At 39.0% G+C, this 20,460-nt stretch overlaps 1 protein-coding gene and 1 long non-coding RNA gene across 8 annotated transcripts in view; one reads left to right on the forward strand and one right to left on the reverse strand.

Annotated features, from left to right (window-relative positions):
• The window catches only part of EPHA6 (EPH receptor A6), an 815,440-nt gene that overhangs the window by 779,693 nt on the left and 15,287 nt on the right, over window positions 1–20,460 (forward strand). For 6 of the 7 annotated variants that reach the window (XM_036070278.2, XM_036070280.2, XM_036070283.2 and 3 more), the window contains 2 exons: window positions 15,479–15,672; window positions 17,878–17,949. In XM_036070278.2, coding sequence (XP_035926171.1) covers window positions 15,479–15,672; window positions 17,878–17,949 — 266 coding nt within the window. The remainder of the gene's footprint in view (window positions 1–15,478; window positions 15,673–17,877; window positions 17,950–20,460) is intronic. The other variant, XM_036070279.2, reaches the window with a different exon arrangement.
• LOC144380062 (uncharacterized) lies at window positions 14,457–15,625 on the reverse strand. The gene is made up of 2 exons (XR_013443821.1): window positions 15,459–15,625; window positions 14,457–14,736 (listed from the first exon to the last, which is right to left on the reverse strand). It is a non-coding gene; the product is annotated as an uncharacterized LOC144380062 (long non-coding RNA).

Here is a 20,460-nt window from a genome sequence, read left to right on the forward strand (position 1 = left end):
AAAAAGAGCAAGTGCTTTCAGGCAATGTGTTATCAACATGACATTTGATACGGTTGGTTCTTTTGAGATATGTGACCCTTTATGCCATTTCTTTTGTTTCTGTTTTACCTATAAAAATTACCTTGGTGATCAATAACAGGGAAGTTAACACACATTTGATCTCTACGACCTCCAAAGAGATAAAAACAGTAGTCAGGAAATGTAAGTACCCTGACAATGCAAATAAGTCTACTGTCAGAACTGAAAACATATTTTTAATTTCACACTTCCTCATCCCAGAATTTGGACTTTGTCCACTCACTTGCCTTGCTCAATGCTAATGGGAACTCACGTCTAATGTGCTTCTGGATGTTCACAGGTTTAAAAAAAAAAAAAAAGACAATTTAACTATAGAAAATCCCTATACACACTCAGAGTAAAACGATTTTCACATCTCTTTTTGTTGTTTGTTTTTTTTCCAGTCGTTTGCTTGGGCATCATCTCCATACCTCACACCTCATTCATTACTCCATCCCAACCTCAGGTTGTCCAAGTATCTAAAGGACTTACCAAGTAACAAACAAAGTTTTAACACCAGGAATAGAGAAGACTGGATTTGGGTTAGCTCACCACGGCTCTTGGTTCGCCCTGCCAGACAGTGTGACTTTTGAAGCTGAGTCCTGCTCAGTCCTGTGGGGGTCCGCTGACTCTGTGGAGAAGGCCAGGTCCAGACACGTACATGGCAGCAGGTTTGAGATCATACACACTGTTCAATCATTGCTCTCCAAAGCACATCCTCAAAACACAGAGCCCACGTGGCTAGGTCCTGCAGAGCATCTGCCCTTACGTATAGATTGTGCCCTAACCCACAACCTCTGCTCCACTCCCAAAACTTAGACTTTTGGATCCAGGTCATTTGCCAAGAGTCTACTATTCCTCAGGGAATTCTATTTGAAGGACCTCATTGCTCTTTTCTGCCACAGGGCCTTGTTTGGAGCAACTTGTGACCGTCTCTCCAGCTCTTCTTAAAATTGAATCTCAGCAGCAGAAATTTGCCCTGTTAATCCCTAAAGGAGCTATTTTTTTTTTTAAACCTGTTATCCAAAATAATGGAAGCCTGCATTCAGTCACCACAGTTCCTGTTCTACTGTAAGCCCAGAATAATGCTTGCCTACTTATCCTACTTTCTCATGACTGAAATAGGCCACTCAGACAAATCTCCAGAATAAAAAATCCTTTTCCCAGAGAGTTACGGTCTCCACCACACAGAAGAGCCCTCACTTCAAGTGCCCTTTTTCATTAGTACCCCATCTAGCCCTTAACCAGTTCCCCCAGCAGACTTCAAATAAAAAATGCCCAATTCATAGGCTCCAAACATTACAAATAATATACCCTTACCAAGAAAAAGTTGTTGAGCATTCACAGCTGACATACCTGTATTTGTTTGCATGTTATATACCAGTACTACCATACTAACAGATTCATTTAAAAATATTTATTGGGTGCCTTCTCTGTTCTAGGAGCTAGAAATAGAACAGAGAACAAATATTATACCTGGAAGGGACCAAAAGATTATCTAGTCCAGCCCAAGTCCAACTTGCTTATGAAACTGAGGCATACAAAAGCGACATGTTTTCCCTAGATCATATAGTAAGTAATTTGATGGTGATCTTAGAGGACATGCTAATAAACTTCTAGAACAAGACATGGGCAAGGAAAAGAGAAGAGGACATAACTGCTTCTCTCTTGGTGGTCTGACATGCAGTCCATGTAGCTCCCCACGTAGCCAGTGATGTCTTGCCTTCATGGAGCTCACATTCCAGGAGAGGGGAGACAGACTGTAAACAAAGTAAATAAAAGAGATAGTATTGTAACATGATAATCACTGCTTTGGGGGAAAAGAACATAAAAAAGGGATAAAAAAAAATGCTACGGGGTTGATTTTGAATACACCATATATATTGCCAAATACATTCATCAAAGTCATTTCTGTATGGTCATAAAAGTCATAATTAGTTATTCTTCTTAAACATTTAGAAATAATCTCTCTTAGGATGAGATAAATAAACATAAAGAGAAGTTCCGTTATTTTTCCTGCCCCCTGGGTTATCATCTTACCAGCTAGGGTACGCTATACCACCAATTTAGTAACCATGGCCATCATTATGTAGACTATAATTCAACCATGAAAGCCACTTAATTTTCAAAGTGCCTCAGCTTCATGACCAATAAATATAATAGAAGGACTGGGTTAGATGATTTTTAATATCTCTTTTAACAATAATAAGCTATGATTTTTATCATCTCTGGAGAAATTATCACACTGTGTTGGCAAAGGAATGATTCAGATGGTTCTTTTCTGAAGTTTAGGACATTCCTGAATCTCTGTGGAGGTGCCAAGAAGGAGATAGGACTTCCACAGAACACAGCAGGTACATGTTTAAGATTCCACAGCACAAGACAGATTTTTTAGGAGAGCAGCCTCTGAGGGGAAAATGTCCAAATGTGTAATTTCCAACATAGACTATCATGTAAATCATTCTTAATTGTTGCCTAGAGAGTTCCCAACTCTGTTGTCGACCCCTCCCTTCTCAGATCTTGCCCAACAGCTTACCCAGCCATTCTGGCCATGGATATTGATGATCGGTGGCCAGGATGACCATTTAGAGAATGATTCTGTCTATTAAACCTCATTTGGCCACAGAGACTATATCTGGAACCAGAAGAAGCTGCTGCAGCCAGTAATAGATTCCCAACATTAAGGCCATTCTTGTTTGTTCAGGATTGCCAATGCCCACAATACAGGGTTGAACCTGAACGCTCCCTCCACCCAGAGTTTGATTGTTTTTTGAGGACCAGGTAGGAACTAAGCTGAAAATCATCATCTCTGAGTGGTTACCAAAGAGTATTCAAGCAAGAATCCAAAAATAGGAGAACAGAACTTTCCGGGTGAGGGAGGGATTCAAACTCTCGAGGTCCTCAGATCAACGCAAGACCAGAGGAAAGTGGTAAGAGCTAAAATCTTTTATGTATCTTGTGACTATTTTTTGCTGCTGATGTAAAGAGTTGAAATTCTGTTTAGTTTAACATATTGGAAGTCAGCATATCTGGGACAGATCCTGTAACCAGACTTTCTGTTTGGAAGCAGAAATAGCTTAATCAAAACTTTCCCAGCTGCTCCTCTCCAAATACTGGTTATTCCCTATTTGTTCAGCATTTCTCATTTGTTTGGTTAAAGTATAGTCTTTTGTTTGCCAAGGTGCATTTTAAATAAGGAAAGTACTATTTTGGACAATAAAAATCCAACTATGTTCTGTTTGAATATTTTATATTTTTACTACATTTTGGTGAGTTTAAACTAAGCTATGGGCTTAGTTAAATACAGAATGTTAACACGTTTTATGATTTTAAATGAGTTTAGGAAACTTCAGATCATTTTTATGAAATAGTTCCTCTATTCTGTAGACCATGGCATATTTTATTACAGTGAACATTTTTTGTAGAATCTGTTTTAGTGAATAATATAATGAGTTTCCCAAAGGTCAGCAGTATTGTACATTAGGGAAAGGAAATGAGAAAAGAGTATATAAGATTAGTCCGTAAAAGCCCTAACAAACATAACAGCAGGTGCCATCTGCTTAGCTATTCAGCAGTTACTTATTAAACATGTGCCAGTCACGGGGCTGGGCGTGCCTGTGGGGCGGGGATGGAGAACTAGAAAACCCAGTCCCTGCTCTCAAGGAGGCCACTATGTAGATGAAAAGGTGAAGTTCTGATATTCCTAAATCCTAGCCTTGCCTCTCAAGGAGAATGTGCATTCCTCAAGGATAGTCCTCATGCCTTCCTCTTTTTCTTTTTAATAGAAACAACACTGTGAATGGAACATAGTTTTTGTTTTTTTTTAAATATATGTCAGAAAAAGCATGCATACTCTATTATTCAGCATTCTTTTGATTATAAATGACAAAAACTCAACCCAAACTAACTTGAATAAATTTTTTAAAAAAATTTCATTCATGAGACTAAGCAGGTTAGTGGTGCTGAATGCCGGGGATCATGCAGGGTTTTTAGTGCTTCCCTAGGTCCGTTGACCTCATTTTCTCCTACTGCAAAAGTCCTCTTTGTTTTATTCTTTACAGTCCAGGGCTCTGCATTCCAGCTTAGCAACCACAGCAGAATAAAACCTCTTCCCTCTGTGAAAATTCACAGACAAATCCCAGAGAAGACTCTAGCTGGCTCTGTCAGGGTCCTGCCCAACCCTGAACCAAAACCAGGCCAGGGAAATAGACACTGTGGTTGGACCAGCTAGCTTAATGTATCAGCCCGTGCCTTCAGAGGCAGGTGGAGCACTGTGATTGGCAGTTTCCCATAACCACATGCAGTGGGGGGGGGGGGGGAGGAAGAGGCCCCAAAAGAAAGCAGTTGTGTCACCGGAGATATGCTATTTTGTCCTTTTTTGGTATAAATTGTTTTTCAAGAGCAACTTTATTTATTGCAGTATCAAAACATTAACATCGTGCATCACTGTATTCTAGTGGGGCAGCTGGTAAATTGGCAAGATCATGAGAGCTTTGGAGCAAGGTTTCTCAACCTCAGAACTCTTGACATGCTCACATGTTGGGCTGAGTAATTCTTTGTTGCGGGGGTGGTGGGGCTGCCTTGTGCATTGCAGGATGTTTTGTAGCATCCCCAGCCTTTACCCATGAGGTAGCAGTACCACCTTCCCAAATATGACAAACAAAAATGGCCCCAGACATTGCCAGTCAGAGATGCGGTACAAAAATCATGCCAGGGAAGAGCCACTGTTTTAAGGCTAGAAAGAGCTGGGTTCAAATCCCAGCTCCACAGTTCACTGGCTGTATTATCTGAGGCAGGGAGGTTAAGCTTTCTTGAGATGCTATCACTCAACTGCAGGGTTCAAAAGAATTAAAGATAATGTAGGTAAAACACCTGGTACATGGAAGGTGTTTAATTAATCAAATGTAATAATCATAGTTTGCATTTTCTGAGATTATTATGAGCCAAGTATTTTAGATTATTAAGCTCATTTAATCTTCAAAATAATTATCTAAAATAAATGCTATTACTCCCGTTTCTCGATGAGAGAACTGAGGCTTTCTAGAAAGTTTAAATAACTTACCCAAGGTTACTAGCTAGTTAATAGTAGAACTAAAGTTCAAGCCCCTTTCCTACTCCAAAGTGCATGCTTTTACCCTCTAAGCTGTACTGTAGAAGTCTAATTTTCAAAGGAATCTCTATACCACAGAGGTTCTACACGATGAAACGAGAGCATCTTTAATTATGTATGCCACTCTGTCACAAGAGAAGTGTTTTTGTTGTTTTCTATTAGCAAAAGAATGCAGATTGACTCGCTGTTGTTTGGAACTGTAAATCTTTTTTGTAGTGTTTCATGTCTTGATATTAAAAATTTATAAAATGTACCATATTTATTACATTTCTCAAAAGTATATACAGCAGTAACTTAAAATCAAATTTTAATAATGGACAAACTCAGCCTACTACCCCAGAAACTTGTCACAGATATGTTGAAGGTGTACAGCTCCTTGCTGTTTCCTAGCTTTTCTTTCTTCTTTTTTTAAAGATACTGCTGGGTTATGTTTTATGTTATTTTGATCCAAGTTCAAAGTAATTGTTGTTTATTATACAATGGGAGTACAATGTAATGCTAGGAGCTGTGCAAGTTCCAAAGATGATACCAAGGGCACTGCGGTTCTTCCAACACTTACACTGTATAATGTGCTTAACAGAAGAAAATGGAAGCAAAACATGAACAGCAGGCAACATTAAATAACCAAATCCCCACAGAGCTAATATGTAGGGAAAAAAACTAGCACCACATAAATGAGAGGCGACTTGGCTCGAACTAATGATCTGAACACAAGACCAGAGTCTTGGGTTTTGTTTTTTTTCCCTGACATGATGCTGTTCAAAAAAAAAACAAAGGCAAAAACAAAAAAACAAAAAAACTCCTTGAAGCAGTTTGAAACCCAAATGTCTTATGCGTATAGTATCATTTAGGCGTATGCTACTAAGCTAGTTCATTTTCACAAAAAGAGAGCCAGTATTAGGGAACATCTCATTTGAGGCTTACGAGGAAACATAATGCTGCCTCAGTGTTTCTGTGGGGTTTATTCTCCTTAGTTTTCGAAAGCTTTTATAGAATAATAACTTTTGTTTTAGATTGCTTTCTGAAGCTTACCTGAAGAAAAAAATTGGGAGTTTATCTTTAGGGTTTTCTTTTTATAGGTCATGTGGTTGAAAAGAACCTTTTGATCTTATTGGAAGTGATTTCTTTTTTCAAAATTTATAAAGGAAGAAAATAACCTTTTACCATATTTCTGGTTTGTCCTCATAATTCTATAACCTTTACAATTACGGGGCAGTATTTCAGCCAAGAATGGTGGATGGGTAGAATCCACTTACCTAGAAATGCAGTATGATTTTATGACTCAGAGAGTCCAGTCATTTCCAATTTTTGTCTCTGATTAGATTTTCCAAACTCTTCTTTATTATGTAATGGTCTTTGTGTAATGATCTGTGTAAGATACAGGAAATTGCTAAAGGCCCATTCCCATTATTTCAACCTTTCCACATTACTGAGGGAATTTTTGCATTTATTTGAATATGTACTATACCAAGGCAATTGTCAAAATGGCCTTCCTTTTCTCAATTTTTCAATAACTGCTACTATCGGTACATAGGCAATAGCAGCATTTTAATTAAACACATACTAATTACATTAGCCTGATGCATGTCTACTAGCGTCAAGAGCAATGGGGAATATTATGAAAGGCAATCAATCACCATTGTAAATAATTCAAATGGTAAAGTTCAAAGTAGAGGAAACCAATAACCAATATGCCACTACCACAGGGTAATTTTCAATGGAAACTTTTTTGTACCTAAACGACCACAAAGCAAGAAAATATATACATGCCAGTAATGTTTTCATAAAAAATTAATTATACCGTCAATATATTTACATATTGAAATATATTTATAATCTTTAGCTCTTAAAATTTTTATTCCATCTTTTGCTCTCTTTGGAGCATTTACAAAGAGGACATTTTAAAATCCCCCTTTTCTTTGTACTCATCAACTATATTTCCATAGCTTCTTAGTCTTAGTTTGCCAGGATAGTCTCTGGCTCTGTTTGGATTTTTTGTCTCCCTGCATTTAGAACTCTGTGGGAAATAGTCCTTTTCCATGAAGGCCAAATCTAGAACTGGAAGTTACAGAACCTCAAAATGTAGAGATGTTACCAAAGGCCCTGCAGATGAAGACTTCAGTTTCAGTGACTCTAGAAACAGCTTTTTGAGCTAAACAGTACGATTGCAAGCATTGAATCCAGTTGTCTTTTCTTCATTAATGAGGAGACAGAGACCTGCCCAACTAATGAGTTTGTTAGTGACAATTTAGGACTTTGATGCAGTTCAGGGGACTCCTTCACTAATGCTCTTTGCATGACTTACAAACTGAAGCATTGTTACATAATTTTAGTTATCTGTCACCAGTGTGACTTTGAACTGTTAGGGGTAAAAGATTTTCCAAATGGCAAATCTTATCAACAACCTTTAACCTCTAGAGTCCTACACTTCATATTGTTCCCCATTTTGTCCACTCATTCAACAGTCTCAAAGGTGGTAACCTACTGAGGACAAGCACTCTTCATTTTAAAAAGGTCCTTGACATTCTATGGTGAGTTCCAAAAAGTGAGCTTTGGGAACTGCCTTAACAGTAGACTTTTAAGAAATTTTTTATCTTAAAGTTAAAAAGGAAATCTTAGGTTTTCATGCCCTAATGACCTACAAATTACAAATGAGCCTCTGAAAAAAAAAGTGTTTTCTGCCTGTACCTTATTCTTTCACTACTCTGTACCCTTCTTTCTTATTGTACACTGAATTTCATTTGGGTCTTGATTGCCTTCCACTGAATTTTAAATCCTGGATGTTGAAAAATATTGAATAAGAAAAGCAGTATAAGATTATAAATGTTATTTCCTTATAACCACATTTTTCCTTCCTTTTTTTTTTCTCTCCCATGTAGACACAGCCTTTATATTGCATATCATGAAAATAGGTTACCAGTGTTTTCAGCATTATAGTATTACAAATCAAATATCCTAATATATATAAGTAATCATTATCCCAAAAAGGAAGTGTATACTTGGACCCTTTGCTTCACCAACCCCATTCTACCTGAGACTATAGGTTTTCCGCAAAGCCATGTTGAATATTTAGAGGGAAGATAAAAATAAAATCATTTCACATTCCATTTATTAATGTACATTTCAGTAGACTAAAATTTTGTGAGTTTCTTTTTCTTTTTTTTAAAGATTTTTATTTATTTGACAGAGAGAGAGACAGCAAGAGGGAACACAAGCAGGGGGAGTGGGAGTGGGAGAAGCAGGCTTCCCGGCGAGCAGGGAGCCAGATGCCCCGCTCGATCCCAGGACCCTGGGATCATGACCTGAGCCGAAGGCAGACGCTAAATGGCTGAGCCACCCAGGCGCCCCTGTGAGTTTCTTTTAAAAGAAAGTATGAATAACTAAATTCAATGTGCTTCTTTTTGGAGATACTTATGTGATTGCCTGCATAGCCTGAGCAGTCCTTGTTCAATGGTATTGTTCAGGGACGTCTCAGCATCTTCATGTTGACTGTCTACTTCTTGTTTGCCTTGTTTAATAAAAGGTGCACATTGCCCGCTTTGATTCAGAAACTGTCAACACAATTGGAAAACTCATCAGATTCAGCAAGAGCAGAATAGTCTGCTACGTGCCCCAACTGAGCCTTATGTTGATTCTAGGCTGCTAAAAATTGCGGTGTCAATGACAAGGAACCAGTATGGTCTATTTAGAATAACCAGCCAGGTTTTAGATAATAAATTCTGACAGAATCTAATTCCTTCTACCTCTGCATGGAAATTATTACTGCAGTCATTTTCATATTTTTTCACTTTATTTTAATGTTCTTCTTGCATTTTTAAGTAAGGGTTTAACCTTGTATAACTCTTCTCCAAAGGATGACAGCCTACAGCTATCATAAACCAAACTGTTACAAAATTCTCTCTAGTTAATTATCACCCCTTCATATCCTAAAACAATAAACCTCAATTAGTCTTTTAGACAAAGCACCCCATATGCTTCTGGCTCCTTGTCAGTCCTTAACTAAGGAATCAGAAAATACCTATAAAATGAAGCTGCTCACAAAAGACATGTTTATGAAGATAAAGGTTAATATAGGTTTTCTCAAGTTGCCCATAAAATACAGCTTTTATAGATCACATATGTGACCATTGAAGCTCTATTTTTTGACTTGACAAAGCATTGTGCTAGATGCCAGAACCTATGGGAAAAAGAAACAGTTGCTGCTCTTGAGGGGTCCAGGTTGCCAAGCTGAAAGATCACAAGTGTTTTGTAATGGCCAGAGCAAAGGCCTGGACGCAGCCGGAGGTGAGGACTGAGAGCCAGGCTCAAGGCAAGCCGCCACAGAATTTCAGACGTGGGAGGAATGAGATCACAGCGCCACCTCAGGATTGTTTCTGCTGCACTGTGGGAGATGATTGGAGAAGGGAAAGGAAGACAAGTAGACTAGTTAGGAGGCTGTTATCAAAATGGGCAGGAAATCATTTGGAGGGAGAATTTAAAATGGAGCAGATTTAAAATATATGAAAGGAGTAGAATCAGCATGACTTCAGTTACTGTTGAGCATCAGGGAAGAGAGAGACCCAAATGACTCCTTGATCTCTGCCTTGAGTCACTGCAAGAACAGTGGTACCCTTTGCAAAGGACAGGAATCCCAAAGGAAGAATGGGGTAAGTTTTGAACAAAATAAATCTAAGGCGTCTGCATGACAACCTCATAGAGTTCTATGTCCTATAGGTGATAGATCTAAACGTCTGCAGAGAAGGCTGAGCACGAGCTGTGGCTGTGGCTGGCACACGCGGGCAGGCGAGAAGGCAGCATGGGTGTACAAGAGAGTGAGAGAGGCTCAGGATCTAATTCTGGCACAAAGTCAGGGATCTGGCTCAAGATTCAGGACAGATGTTCACTACCACTACCATGATCCAGAGGCTATCAAGATGATAATATCAGTCTGTTTTTCAGGGAATTATTAGCTATGCAATACTGACCTCATCTGTTTATCAGTTTGAGCTTTGGCTTTCTTACCTATAAAATATGCATAACCATACTCACATAATAAGGGAATTTGGGACCTAAATAAAGTGAGCTAAGCCAGAGCGTGGCACATAATAAGCTCTCAAAGTTATATATGTTACTTGAATCTGAAACCAGAAAGCTCATAGGAAATTGAACTCATCATCACTCCAGCCCCAAAATTGTTTCTTCTCCTGTGACCTCTGTCTTTACTAGTTGACCAAGCCAAAAACCTGTCCTGCCACATCTAACCTTAAGCCTATCTTGTGTTTCTGCCAAATCAGTCCACCTCCTGTATACCACAGCCACTGCCCCCCTCTACTGAGGCCATCCTGATATCTTCCTGGATCATTGCAAGCCTCATTCCTGGCCTCCTTCTCCTTCCAACATGCTCTCCACACTGAAGCTAGAGCAAGCTTCCCAAAGGCAAATCTAATGTCATTTACTTGCTAAAACCCTTTTCTCTTTGCAAAAAGTCATTTGTAGCATACAAAATCATTCATGATCCTAAGAAATATAATTTTTACTTAACCTCCCAGGCTTTGAACAATAATAGAGCCTTTGAAGGCTATATTCTAGCTGCACAAATCTGCTTTCATTCTCTGATCAGGTCCCATCTCCTCCCTTCAACCTATCCAGTTGACCCTGCTAACCTTCTACATTTCCTGTGAGATCCAGCTCACCTCCACTGAGAAGGTTAGGTTAGGCAGTTCTTCCATATACCCCATAACTCCCTGTTCAACTTGGCATTTACAGGAGTCAAACTCCCCAGTCTTCTTCACTAGATTATATGTTTCCTAAAGACAGATACTTACCCATTTGTTACCTCTTATACATAGCATGCCCAATAGTACATGTTATGAGAGACTATGGACTCTGAGAAACAAACTGAGGGTTCTAGAGGGGAGGGGGTGGGGGGATGGGTTAGCCTGGTGATGGGTATTAAAGAGGGCACGTATTGAATGGAGCACTGGGTGTTATACGCAAACAATGAATCATGGAACACTACATCAAAAACTAATGATGTAATGTATGTTGACTAACAACATAATAAAATAAAATTTTTTAAAAAAATAGTACATGTTAAATGGTTAATATATATCTCTTTGGATGAATAAATTTAAAAATCCATTAGAAGGATGTCTTTTAACCGTTTTGTGGATCATATTGCTTAAATCTCTTCTTTTGGCTCCCTCAAAGCTAGCATTTTTAGGAGTGCAATCTTGGGCAAGTTAAACCTCTCTCTATTTACATTCCTTGTCTGTAAGATAGGGATAACAATAGTACCTACCTCACAGGGTTATTATGAGGATTAAAAGAGTTGATACATGTAAATCATTTAGAACGGATACCTGGAAGTATCCAAGAGTTCTCACTAATAGCTGTTACTGTCACTGTTGTTACTGTTGTTACTATTATCCTACAAGGACCCTTTATGTATGACACCTGACATGATACAGGGCTCAACAAATTTTACAAAGTCACAAGTTAAAGAATTAAGGAAATGTAAAAGTCAGAGGTCAGCAAGAAGAAAAGGTCACTGTCCCCACAGAAAAGCATCCTGGGGCCAGAAACACCGCTGAACTCATTATGGGTAAAGGTTCCAGACAAGGGACCGCACTCTCCTTTTACAGGACAATTATGAGAGCAATTTTGTTAAAAGAGAATATGAACAACCCACTTGGCACAAAGCAGTCTGCATTAGGTGTTAATTATTTACAGGAGCTGTCTAGGAAAGTCAACTAAGGACCATGAAGCCACTGGGAAATAGTAACCCCTCTAGACAGGAGGAAGAAGCCACCAGTCTTACAGAAAGCTGAGTTTGAGTCCAGTCCTCCTCTCCTGGAGAATAGCAAGCCCCGGTCTCACTCATCATTGTCCAGGCAAACCAAAGTGAGATCATGAGATCATTTTGGAGAATGCTGCTTGATGCACCAATTTTTGATTAATACTTCTTTCCTTCAGAGGGGATTTCAAATGCTGCCATGCTCATAATTTGAATCCATCTTGGGTAGTTTAAAACTTCAGGTTTTCTAAGAATCTGCTGCTCTATCAAAACAAATCCAAAAATTTCTTCTAATAGCTTTGGTTTTGTTCAATAACATTTATTAATGTGTCAGGCACCATACTAAGTGATGAGAATGTAAAATCTACAGACATAATTCCTGCTTTCAAGTATGTATAGCCCTAGCGGAAAAGCAGATGAATAGTTACAATACAATGTAATAGATGAAATAATAGAAATGTGTACAAGACTCAGAAGCATTCAGAAATGACTCTGTTCAGGCTGAGATAAAATTTTGCAAACTATGAAGTAAATATGTGTTTGATTTACCCAGAATATAAAATTTAAGATCCGAATAAAAACAATGAAGTCAAATTACCAGGTACTATGACAAAAGGTAACATGGAAATCACTCCTAAAATCCTGTTAATTGATATAAAATTGGAAAGGAGGATTTATCATGAGAACTGAAAAGCATTTCTGGGGAATGGTCAGAGAAGAAGTTTGGAAGCTACTGGAACTCAGTTTAAATGCTAGCTCTGCCATCTAGACTGTGTGAATTTAGGCAATTTTCCTAACCTCTCTGAGTCTAAATTTTTTTTCACTTAAGAATAAGGACAATAAGGGGCACCTTGGTGGCTCAGTCGGTTAAGCGTCCAACTCTTGATCTTAGCTTGGTCTTGAACTCAGGGTCATGAGTTCAAGTCCCAGGTTGGGCTCCACTTAAAAAAAAAAAGAACAGGGATAATAACAACTATCATATTGAGTTATTTTAAGCAGTCAATGAAGAAAAAGATGCAAATCACCTAGCACATGATAGATACTCAATAAAAGCAGCTAATATTTTTTTCTCAAAATATAACCTCACTTGTCATCTATTTTATTCTATGCACTTATAATTAGGTAACTGTGGTAAATCAACTAGAGTGCTCTTATAGGGTAGGATTTTAAAGTCTTTTTATAATGGAATTCTATCCTATTTCTTAGCTACTTTTCAGAACTATCCACGGTAGTTTTGATGCTATACAAACATTTTACATATATCCTGTTTTACTAAAATGTGTTGCAAAAGGTCTTAAAATCCAAGCCTAGTTGGTAGCAAAAATAATCAAGAAACAGATAAGAAAAAATCCTGTTCAATAATGGGATAAAATGAATACAAAAATGCTAGTATCCTGACAGGTTAAATGTTCTGGTCACAAAGACACTGATGGGATTATGAGAAGTTCCCTATTACCAGAAAGCTAAAGCTTAGCAGTTAAGAGGTTCTTGTAGGCATATTATTGCTCCTTTTTGCAAACTGCCTCTAGCATGAATTATGGATATTTCAGAGTCCTATCAAATAGTGTCAATTAAAAAAGAAATTAAGGGGCGCCTGGGTGGCTCAGATGGTTAAGCGTCTGCCTTCGGCTCAGGTCATGATCCCAGTGTCCTGGGATCGAGTCCCGCATCGGGCTCCCTGCTCCTTGGGAACCTGCTTCTCCCTCTGCCTCTCTCTCTCTCTCTCTGTCTCTCATGAATAAATAAATAAAAAATCTTTAAAAAAAAAAAAAAAAAAGAAATTAAGATGTGTCTTTCGAATTACAGAAAGTGTGTAGCTGATGCGACAATAAAGAGATCTCCGGTTAGCAATCTTAGCACTTGCATTTTTGTATTTCTATTGTTGATGGAGGACAGTGATGAGGTTGAGTTGTGCCTGTCTTTAACTATTAGTCTGTTCCTCAACTGCCCACCTCAAAAATGGGGAATGGAGCCTTTCCTTTTTCTTTCTCCCAGAGATGATATAAGAATAAAGGGTCACATGATGGGGCACCTGGGTGGCTCAGTTGGTTAAACATCTGACTCTTGGTGTCAGGTCGTGATCTCGACGTCGTGAGATCGAGCCCCATGTCGGGCTCCACACTCAGCGCAGAGTCTTCTCCAGATTATCTCTCCTTTCCCTCTGCTTCTCTCCTCACTCATGCTCTCTCTTTCTCTCTATAAAATAAATAAATAAAATATTTAAAAAAAGATAAAGGACCACATGAATACTTTGAACACATCATAAAAAATAAGCTATATAAATTCAGAGTTGCATTATTGCATTATTGCAGTATACTATATTGCATTATTAGAGATTCCCAGGTGGGCCATATATGAAATAGATGACTTTCCTGCCTTATCTTATATATGATTTCCTGAGTTCAAAAAAAAAAACACCTTGTTGTCATCATATTGTTATCCTTAGCTCGGCTTCTTATAGAGATTCCTTTCCCTAGAGCCTCTCTGTCCTATATAGTAACCACCAGCCACACATGGCTATTTAAATTTTAATGAATTAAAATGAACTAAAACACAAAATTCAGTTCCTCAGTCTTATTAGCCACATTTCAAGCACTCAACAGCCACATGTGACTACTTGCTGTCATGTTGGACAGAGAGAACAAAAAGTTCTATTGGAGAACGCTGGCCCCGAGGATATGCAGGCTTGAACGATCCTGTTGCGCTATGGTCTTAGGCCAGCCACTGATAGCATTTGAAGGATTGAATGACCTTAGAAGTTCTGAGAGGACTTCATAATCACATCGGGGTCAGACTAAGGGAAAGGCAGAAGTAAGCAAAGAGAAATTAAATAGGCAATAAAGAAGGAAGAAGGAATGATAGCCAGCAAAAGAATACGTACTGACATTATTACAAAAGGATAAAAAATGACTCAGGAGTTCAGTGCTTCAACAGAGGTACAATTTTACTTAACACATTTGTCACATGTGGCTTGCGCAAAACGTATCAATCTTATGCTGACTTTCTGATGTCCTAATTGGGTTTTGAAATGTTCCAGCTAAATCACACAGGAACTATTTCTCGAAATCGTGATGAAACTTAACCTCCCTTCTGAATACCACATGTTTAAAAACATATTTCCCTCAAAGAGGTGTCAGCAGATATTAATGTAGATACTTGCAACTTTTGTATTTATCTTTGTTTGGGCTGCTTGTACCCACAAGTTTTCATGCTTACCAATATTTTGGCTTCTACTTCCTGTATAAAAAGGAATTATTGGGGTGCCTGGGTGGCTCAGCCGTTAAGCGTCTGCCTTCGGCTCAGGTCATGATCCCAGGGTCCTGGGATCGAGCCCCATATTGGGCTCCCTGGTCAGCGAGAAGCCTGCTTCTCCCTCTCCCACTCCCCCTGCTTCTGTTCCCTCTCTCGCTGTGTCTCTCTCTCTCTGTCAAATAAATAAATAAAATCTTTAAAATAAAAAAGGAGTTATAACTTAGCATATGTTGTGTTATTTGTCCCAAAAAGTAAGAGACTAACCTGTGTGTGTTTGCATTTAGGTCATTCTGTCCATTGAAGAAGGTTACAGACTTCCGGCTCCCATGGGCTGTCCAGCATCTCTACACCAGCTGATGCTTCATTGTTGGCAGAAGGAGAGAAATCACAGACCAAAATTTACTGACATTGTCAGCTTCCTTGACAAACTGATCCGCAATCCCAGTGCCCTTCACACCCTGGTGGAGGACATCCTTGTGTAAGATGCATACTGTTGATTTTTTTCTCCTCAACAGTAATTTCTTTCAGGCTATAGACAAGACTAACAGGTAGAGAGGAGAAAGTTTACCATCATAACTGTCTAGTTGTTGACCTTTTAGAATATTTTATACAAACCATGTTTTATTTATCAGCTGTGAAAAAAACAATGAACATTTTTAAATGGGTTTTTTGTCTTAAGAAAACAGATTCTCCTTTTGTTATCTCCGTATCTAATTTTTCTGAGTTACTTTCGTTGTATTTTTTTTCTTGTGGGGGGTCTTTGGTATTTGTATATCCTTTCTTTATTTACTGATCCTGCCTTACCTCTGTAAGTAGGATTTGTGTGTATCTGTAGCTTTTTTAATTTTCTTGTCCATTCTATGTTCTGTCCCTCTATTTGAAATGGCAAGCAAGACAGGGGCAATTTGTGAATCAGCCAGGAGTGAGGATGTTTCCTGCTGATATGATCATACCCAGCTGTTGTTACTTTCCATTTCTAAAACCAGAAAAAGACAGATGACAAGACAAGAAAATGAAGGCACTCATATACCATTTTATAAAAGTCAGTAGAGTTGAGAAGATCTACTCACCTCTCTCTAAAAAGCAATTATAAGAAGAGGAGAGTAGAAGGAAAAAAAAAAAACACTATTACCTATTTCTGAAAAAATTACATTTAAAATAGTATTGAATGGAGAATATATGTATTTAGGCCAAATTGGATTTAGAAATAACCAAAGCATCTCCAAAGCTCACTTTCCTAACTCAGGGGACGGCCAAGAGAACATACAGATGCTCAACTTTAGGTCACAGGTTCAAGTCAGTGCAGGGTTTTTGTGACAATAAGGCCAAAGGCTCTTCAAGGACTACCTAAGCAGGCCCTCAGTTCACTGCAGAGCACATAAGAGTTCACCTCTAAATCACTAATTGGCAGCCTCTGTAAAGTGAAGCCAAGCATGAAATAGCTAGAGATTAAACTATTACTCTAGCCCATCTTCCCTAAAGCAGTCCAACAGAGGAAGCAGTAAAGGGCGGCGGGGGCCAGCGGGGGGGGGGGGGGACGACTTAGGATTTTATCATAAAAGGGCACCCAATGAAGGATTTTAAGCAAGAGAATGGCAGGATCATATTTGCATTTCTAAAAGATAGCTCTAGAGCTGATTTAGACTGAGTGCAAAACAAGGAACAAGACTAGAAACAGACAGTTGTATGTTTACAGAAACCCAAGCTAGAAAAGATTAGGGCCTAACTCATGAAATGGGAATAAGTTTGGGGTCAGGAGGTAAGAGGATGGATTTGTTCTCAGGCAAGGAGAACAATGTGTCTTGGTCATTGATTGAATATGGAGGGGGGAGGAGAGAAAAGAGTCAAGGATTCTGTCAAGTTACTTTCTTAGACAAGCTGGCTGATAATATTACCACTAAGAGAGAAGAAGGATAGGGTTTTGGAATAGAAATGAGACCATTTCAAGTAAGCTGAATTGAAGATAACTGTGGGGCAGGTAGGTGGAGATGTACAATAGGCAGTTATATTTGTAGGTTGAACCTCAGGTGGAAAGATCTGGGCTGAAGATTTGAAGATCATCAACATAGAGACTATAGCTGAAGATTCACATATAGTTGAGATGACCCATGGAGACTATAAGGTATGAAAATTAACAGAGGGAAAGAGGGAAGGGTGTTCTCTGGAACACCGAGATTTAAGAAATGAGCTGAAGGAGAGTACCCAAAGGAGACCAAGAAAGAAGAGCCAGACCGGTAATAACGGAAGTCAGGAAAGAGCAGTGTCATAGAAGCCAAAAATGGGGAGAGTTTCAAGGAGTGTAATGTCCAAGTCTTCACAAAGCTTCAGCAAGATAAAAAGTGAAGTGGGTCCATTGAATTTAGCAGCAAAGTGGTCAGGTATTTATGGGCAGCTTTAGCAAGAGCATTTGAATAAAAGTGTGTAAGACAGATTGCAATGGAGCAGCAGTAAATATGAGGTCAGAGAAAAGCAGTATAAAGTACTAAGAAGCCTGTCTTTGAAGGGAAAGAGGAGTAGTTAGAGAAAATGTTTCATGGTTTTTGTTTTTATGTTTTATTGAAGAGATGGGCATGCATTGACATTGAAGAGAAAGAGCTAATGCAGTGAGTGTGCGTTAATGGAAAAGAACTTTGGTTATCTATAAACTGAACTCATTTAATCTGAGCCTCTCATTGTGGTATAGGGTTAACGGACCCCACAGCCAGTGCCCATCAACAGAGCTCTCTAACTGTTCTATGGCTGTAGAAGCAGGCAGGTAAGAGCCTTCTTTTTGAAGAAAAGCAGATAAAATAATTTCTTCCCTGCTTTTTCAAGATTATGAATAGTTGGAAAATACTGATGAAGACTCTAAGATGAGAAAATGCCAAAAAGTCAAAATGATCTGGAGGTAAAGTCCAAATGATCCGGAGGTAAAGTGAACATGAGGGCTTGTGTCACAGGGCCAGAAGTGTGTGGTTTAATGGGATGTGCAGTCATCCTGTGGACAGGCCAGCAAACGGCAAGTTGGTGATGGCACCGCCCCGCACGGGCAAGAGTTGGGTACTTTATTTAAAGTGGGCAGTTTGATTCGACTCTGAAGTCTAATATCTGGGAGACCAAATGGAAGTTTCTGTGACTGATTTGCTATCCTTGTTTCTGACAAAGATCTATGTGCTAGTATTTTCTGCCTTTAATATACTTTTCTTGGAGAAACAAAGGGAAACAGAGTTCCATGAGTACCATGCCTGAACTGTTATCACCATTCTTATTTTCACAGCAGCCTGAGTGGGTTACCCCTGTCAACCCCTACACCTCCAATGCCATCCACCCACCCTGTCCCTGATCCCAGAGAACTGAGACTGTTTAAGGGGAAGAGACATGGTATGAAGGATAGCGATGTTAGCTGAAGAATGTGTGGTTTGTTTTATGCTTATAAAACTGTGGCACTGTCCATCCCCCATGTCCCAAAGCCCAGTCATCTGTCTTAGTGTGATGTTGGATTAAGGAAACATGACAGAGTAGAATTTCAATCTCTCCACCCATTTATCTCTCAAACAGGTAAAGGAGTTTAAGGGTATAATCCACAGCAACTCTGATTAAACTCACCTGTACTCTTATTAGACTCTCGAGTATCCCCAGCCTCCCAGGGTTCTCTCACACTTCTATACTGACATAACTCTCTCATCCACTAGGTCCCCATGGTTTTTATTCCACTCTAATTGCTTTTTTCTCAACAATTCATCTGAGAAGCTTTTATCCTTTCTCTTGACAGAATAGTAAAAGGGGAAGAAATTAAGGCAACCAAGGGGAAATGAGGAAAGCTGTGAAACCCACAGCTCAATAATTTTATACTAGCATATTGGAAATTTTATAAATCTTGTATCTGCAATTTCTCCTCTCAAAAGACAGAACACCCAATAGAAAAAAAAAAAAAATGTTGGTCAGAGAAAGCTTTCACTGGAGCAGCTGTTCCGAATAATGCTGATACTCTTGTGCCTGGCACACTCCCATGGGAATATTCAGAGCTCTGTGCAGTTCTTACCTTCTCTCCTACTCAAGAAAGTATGTGGATGTATAAGTGAACATAGCAATATTATAAGTATAATTTTAAATCTAACTGATTTTTTAAAAATTTGCAAAAGTACCTTATTAATATAGGTAATCACCCTTTCATAAATGAGAATTTCAAACTACATTCTACAATGTTGCCTTATAACCTCCCCTTTAAAGTATTTGTAGCTGTCACATGGTGCACAGCCCCTGGGAGAAAAGGCCCACTTGGAGACCAAGTCTATGTGGAGAATGGTATCAGGAGCAGGGCCTAGTCATGACCTTTGAAACACCTCTCACTCCCTTTCCCCTGACCCTCATGATAAATGCTATCGCTACTCTCAACCCCAAATCAAGCATATTCCCATGGAGTCCAGGGTTACATCTGAGGTGCAGTGGTTTAATAGCATAAAGTAGATTGATGACTATATGAGTGTTCCTTCACCCAGCCCGACCTTCCCCACCCCACCCACATTATTCTACACATTTATTCGCCAACCTCTTCAACTCTCACCCCTGACTCCTCCATACACTGCAGAACTAGGTTGAAGTCAGTTGGCCAATGCCTTTTTGGACAGTGCAACCATGTAATGGGAAAATAACACTTTTCTCCAGTCCCTGCTGTAGATCCCCAGCACTCACAAAAATTTTTTTACAGATTATGGGCTCTTTGATGACATCAGCTAAAAAAGTGGCATCCAGGGATGGGCAGCAGTTGACCAGATGGACCAGTCCATGATAGTCACTTGCTTCAGAAACTGTGCTTTGCGCAGGCCAAGACACTAGGAATATTCTCACTACCCAATGGGCCATAGTTAGGGATCTTAAAAAATTTTAGCTTTTAGGAACTGGAACCACCTCTTTCCTTAGTACACATAAATTTAATGTTGAACTTTCAAGTACTTGGCTACCAGTAATGTGTGAATCATGAAGGTAGGGAAAAGTTCAAACCAATATCATAATTAAGAACCTCTGCATTAGACAACCACAAGTAAACTTTATAAGACTAAATGGTACTACCTCCTCCATCCAATTCAGAAAGCACCTATAATGCTGCCTTCTGAGGGCAATAACTTTCAACAATTGGATATGAATTTTTCCATTCCTTTTGAGAAGATCTTGCTCAGTGCTGTCTAGGCTATGCATAATCAGCAGTTGCCTAGCTGTTTATACCAGGTCATAAACAACTTGTTTTAATTTCCATAACTAGAACTTCTAATGATATTTTCCATGAGAG

The sequence above is a fragment of the Halichoerus grypus genome, chromosome 1 (assembly GCF_964656455.1).
Source record: "Halichoerus grypus chromosome 1, mHalGry1.hap1.1, whole genome shotgun sequence".
Classification (NCBI taxonomy): Eukaryota; Metazoa; Chordata; class Mammalia; order Carnivora; family Phocidae; genus Halichoerus; species Halichoerus grypus.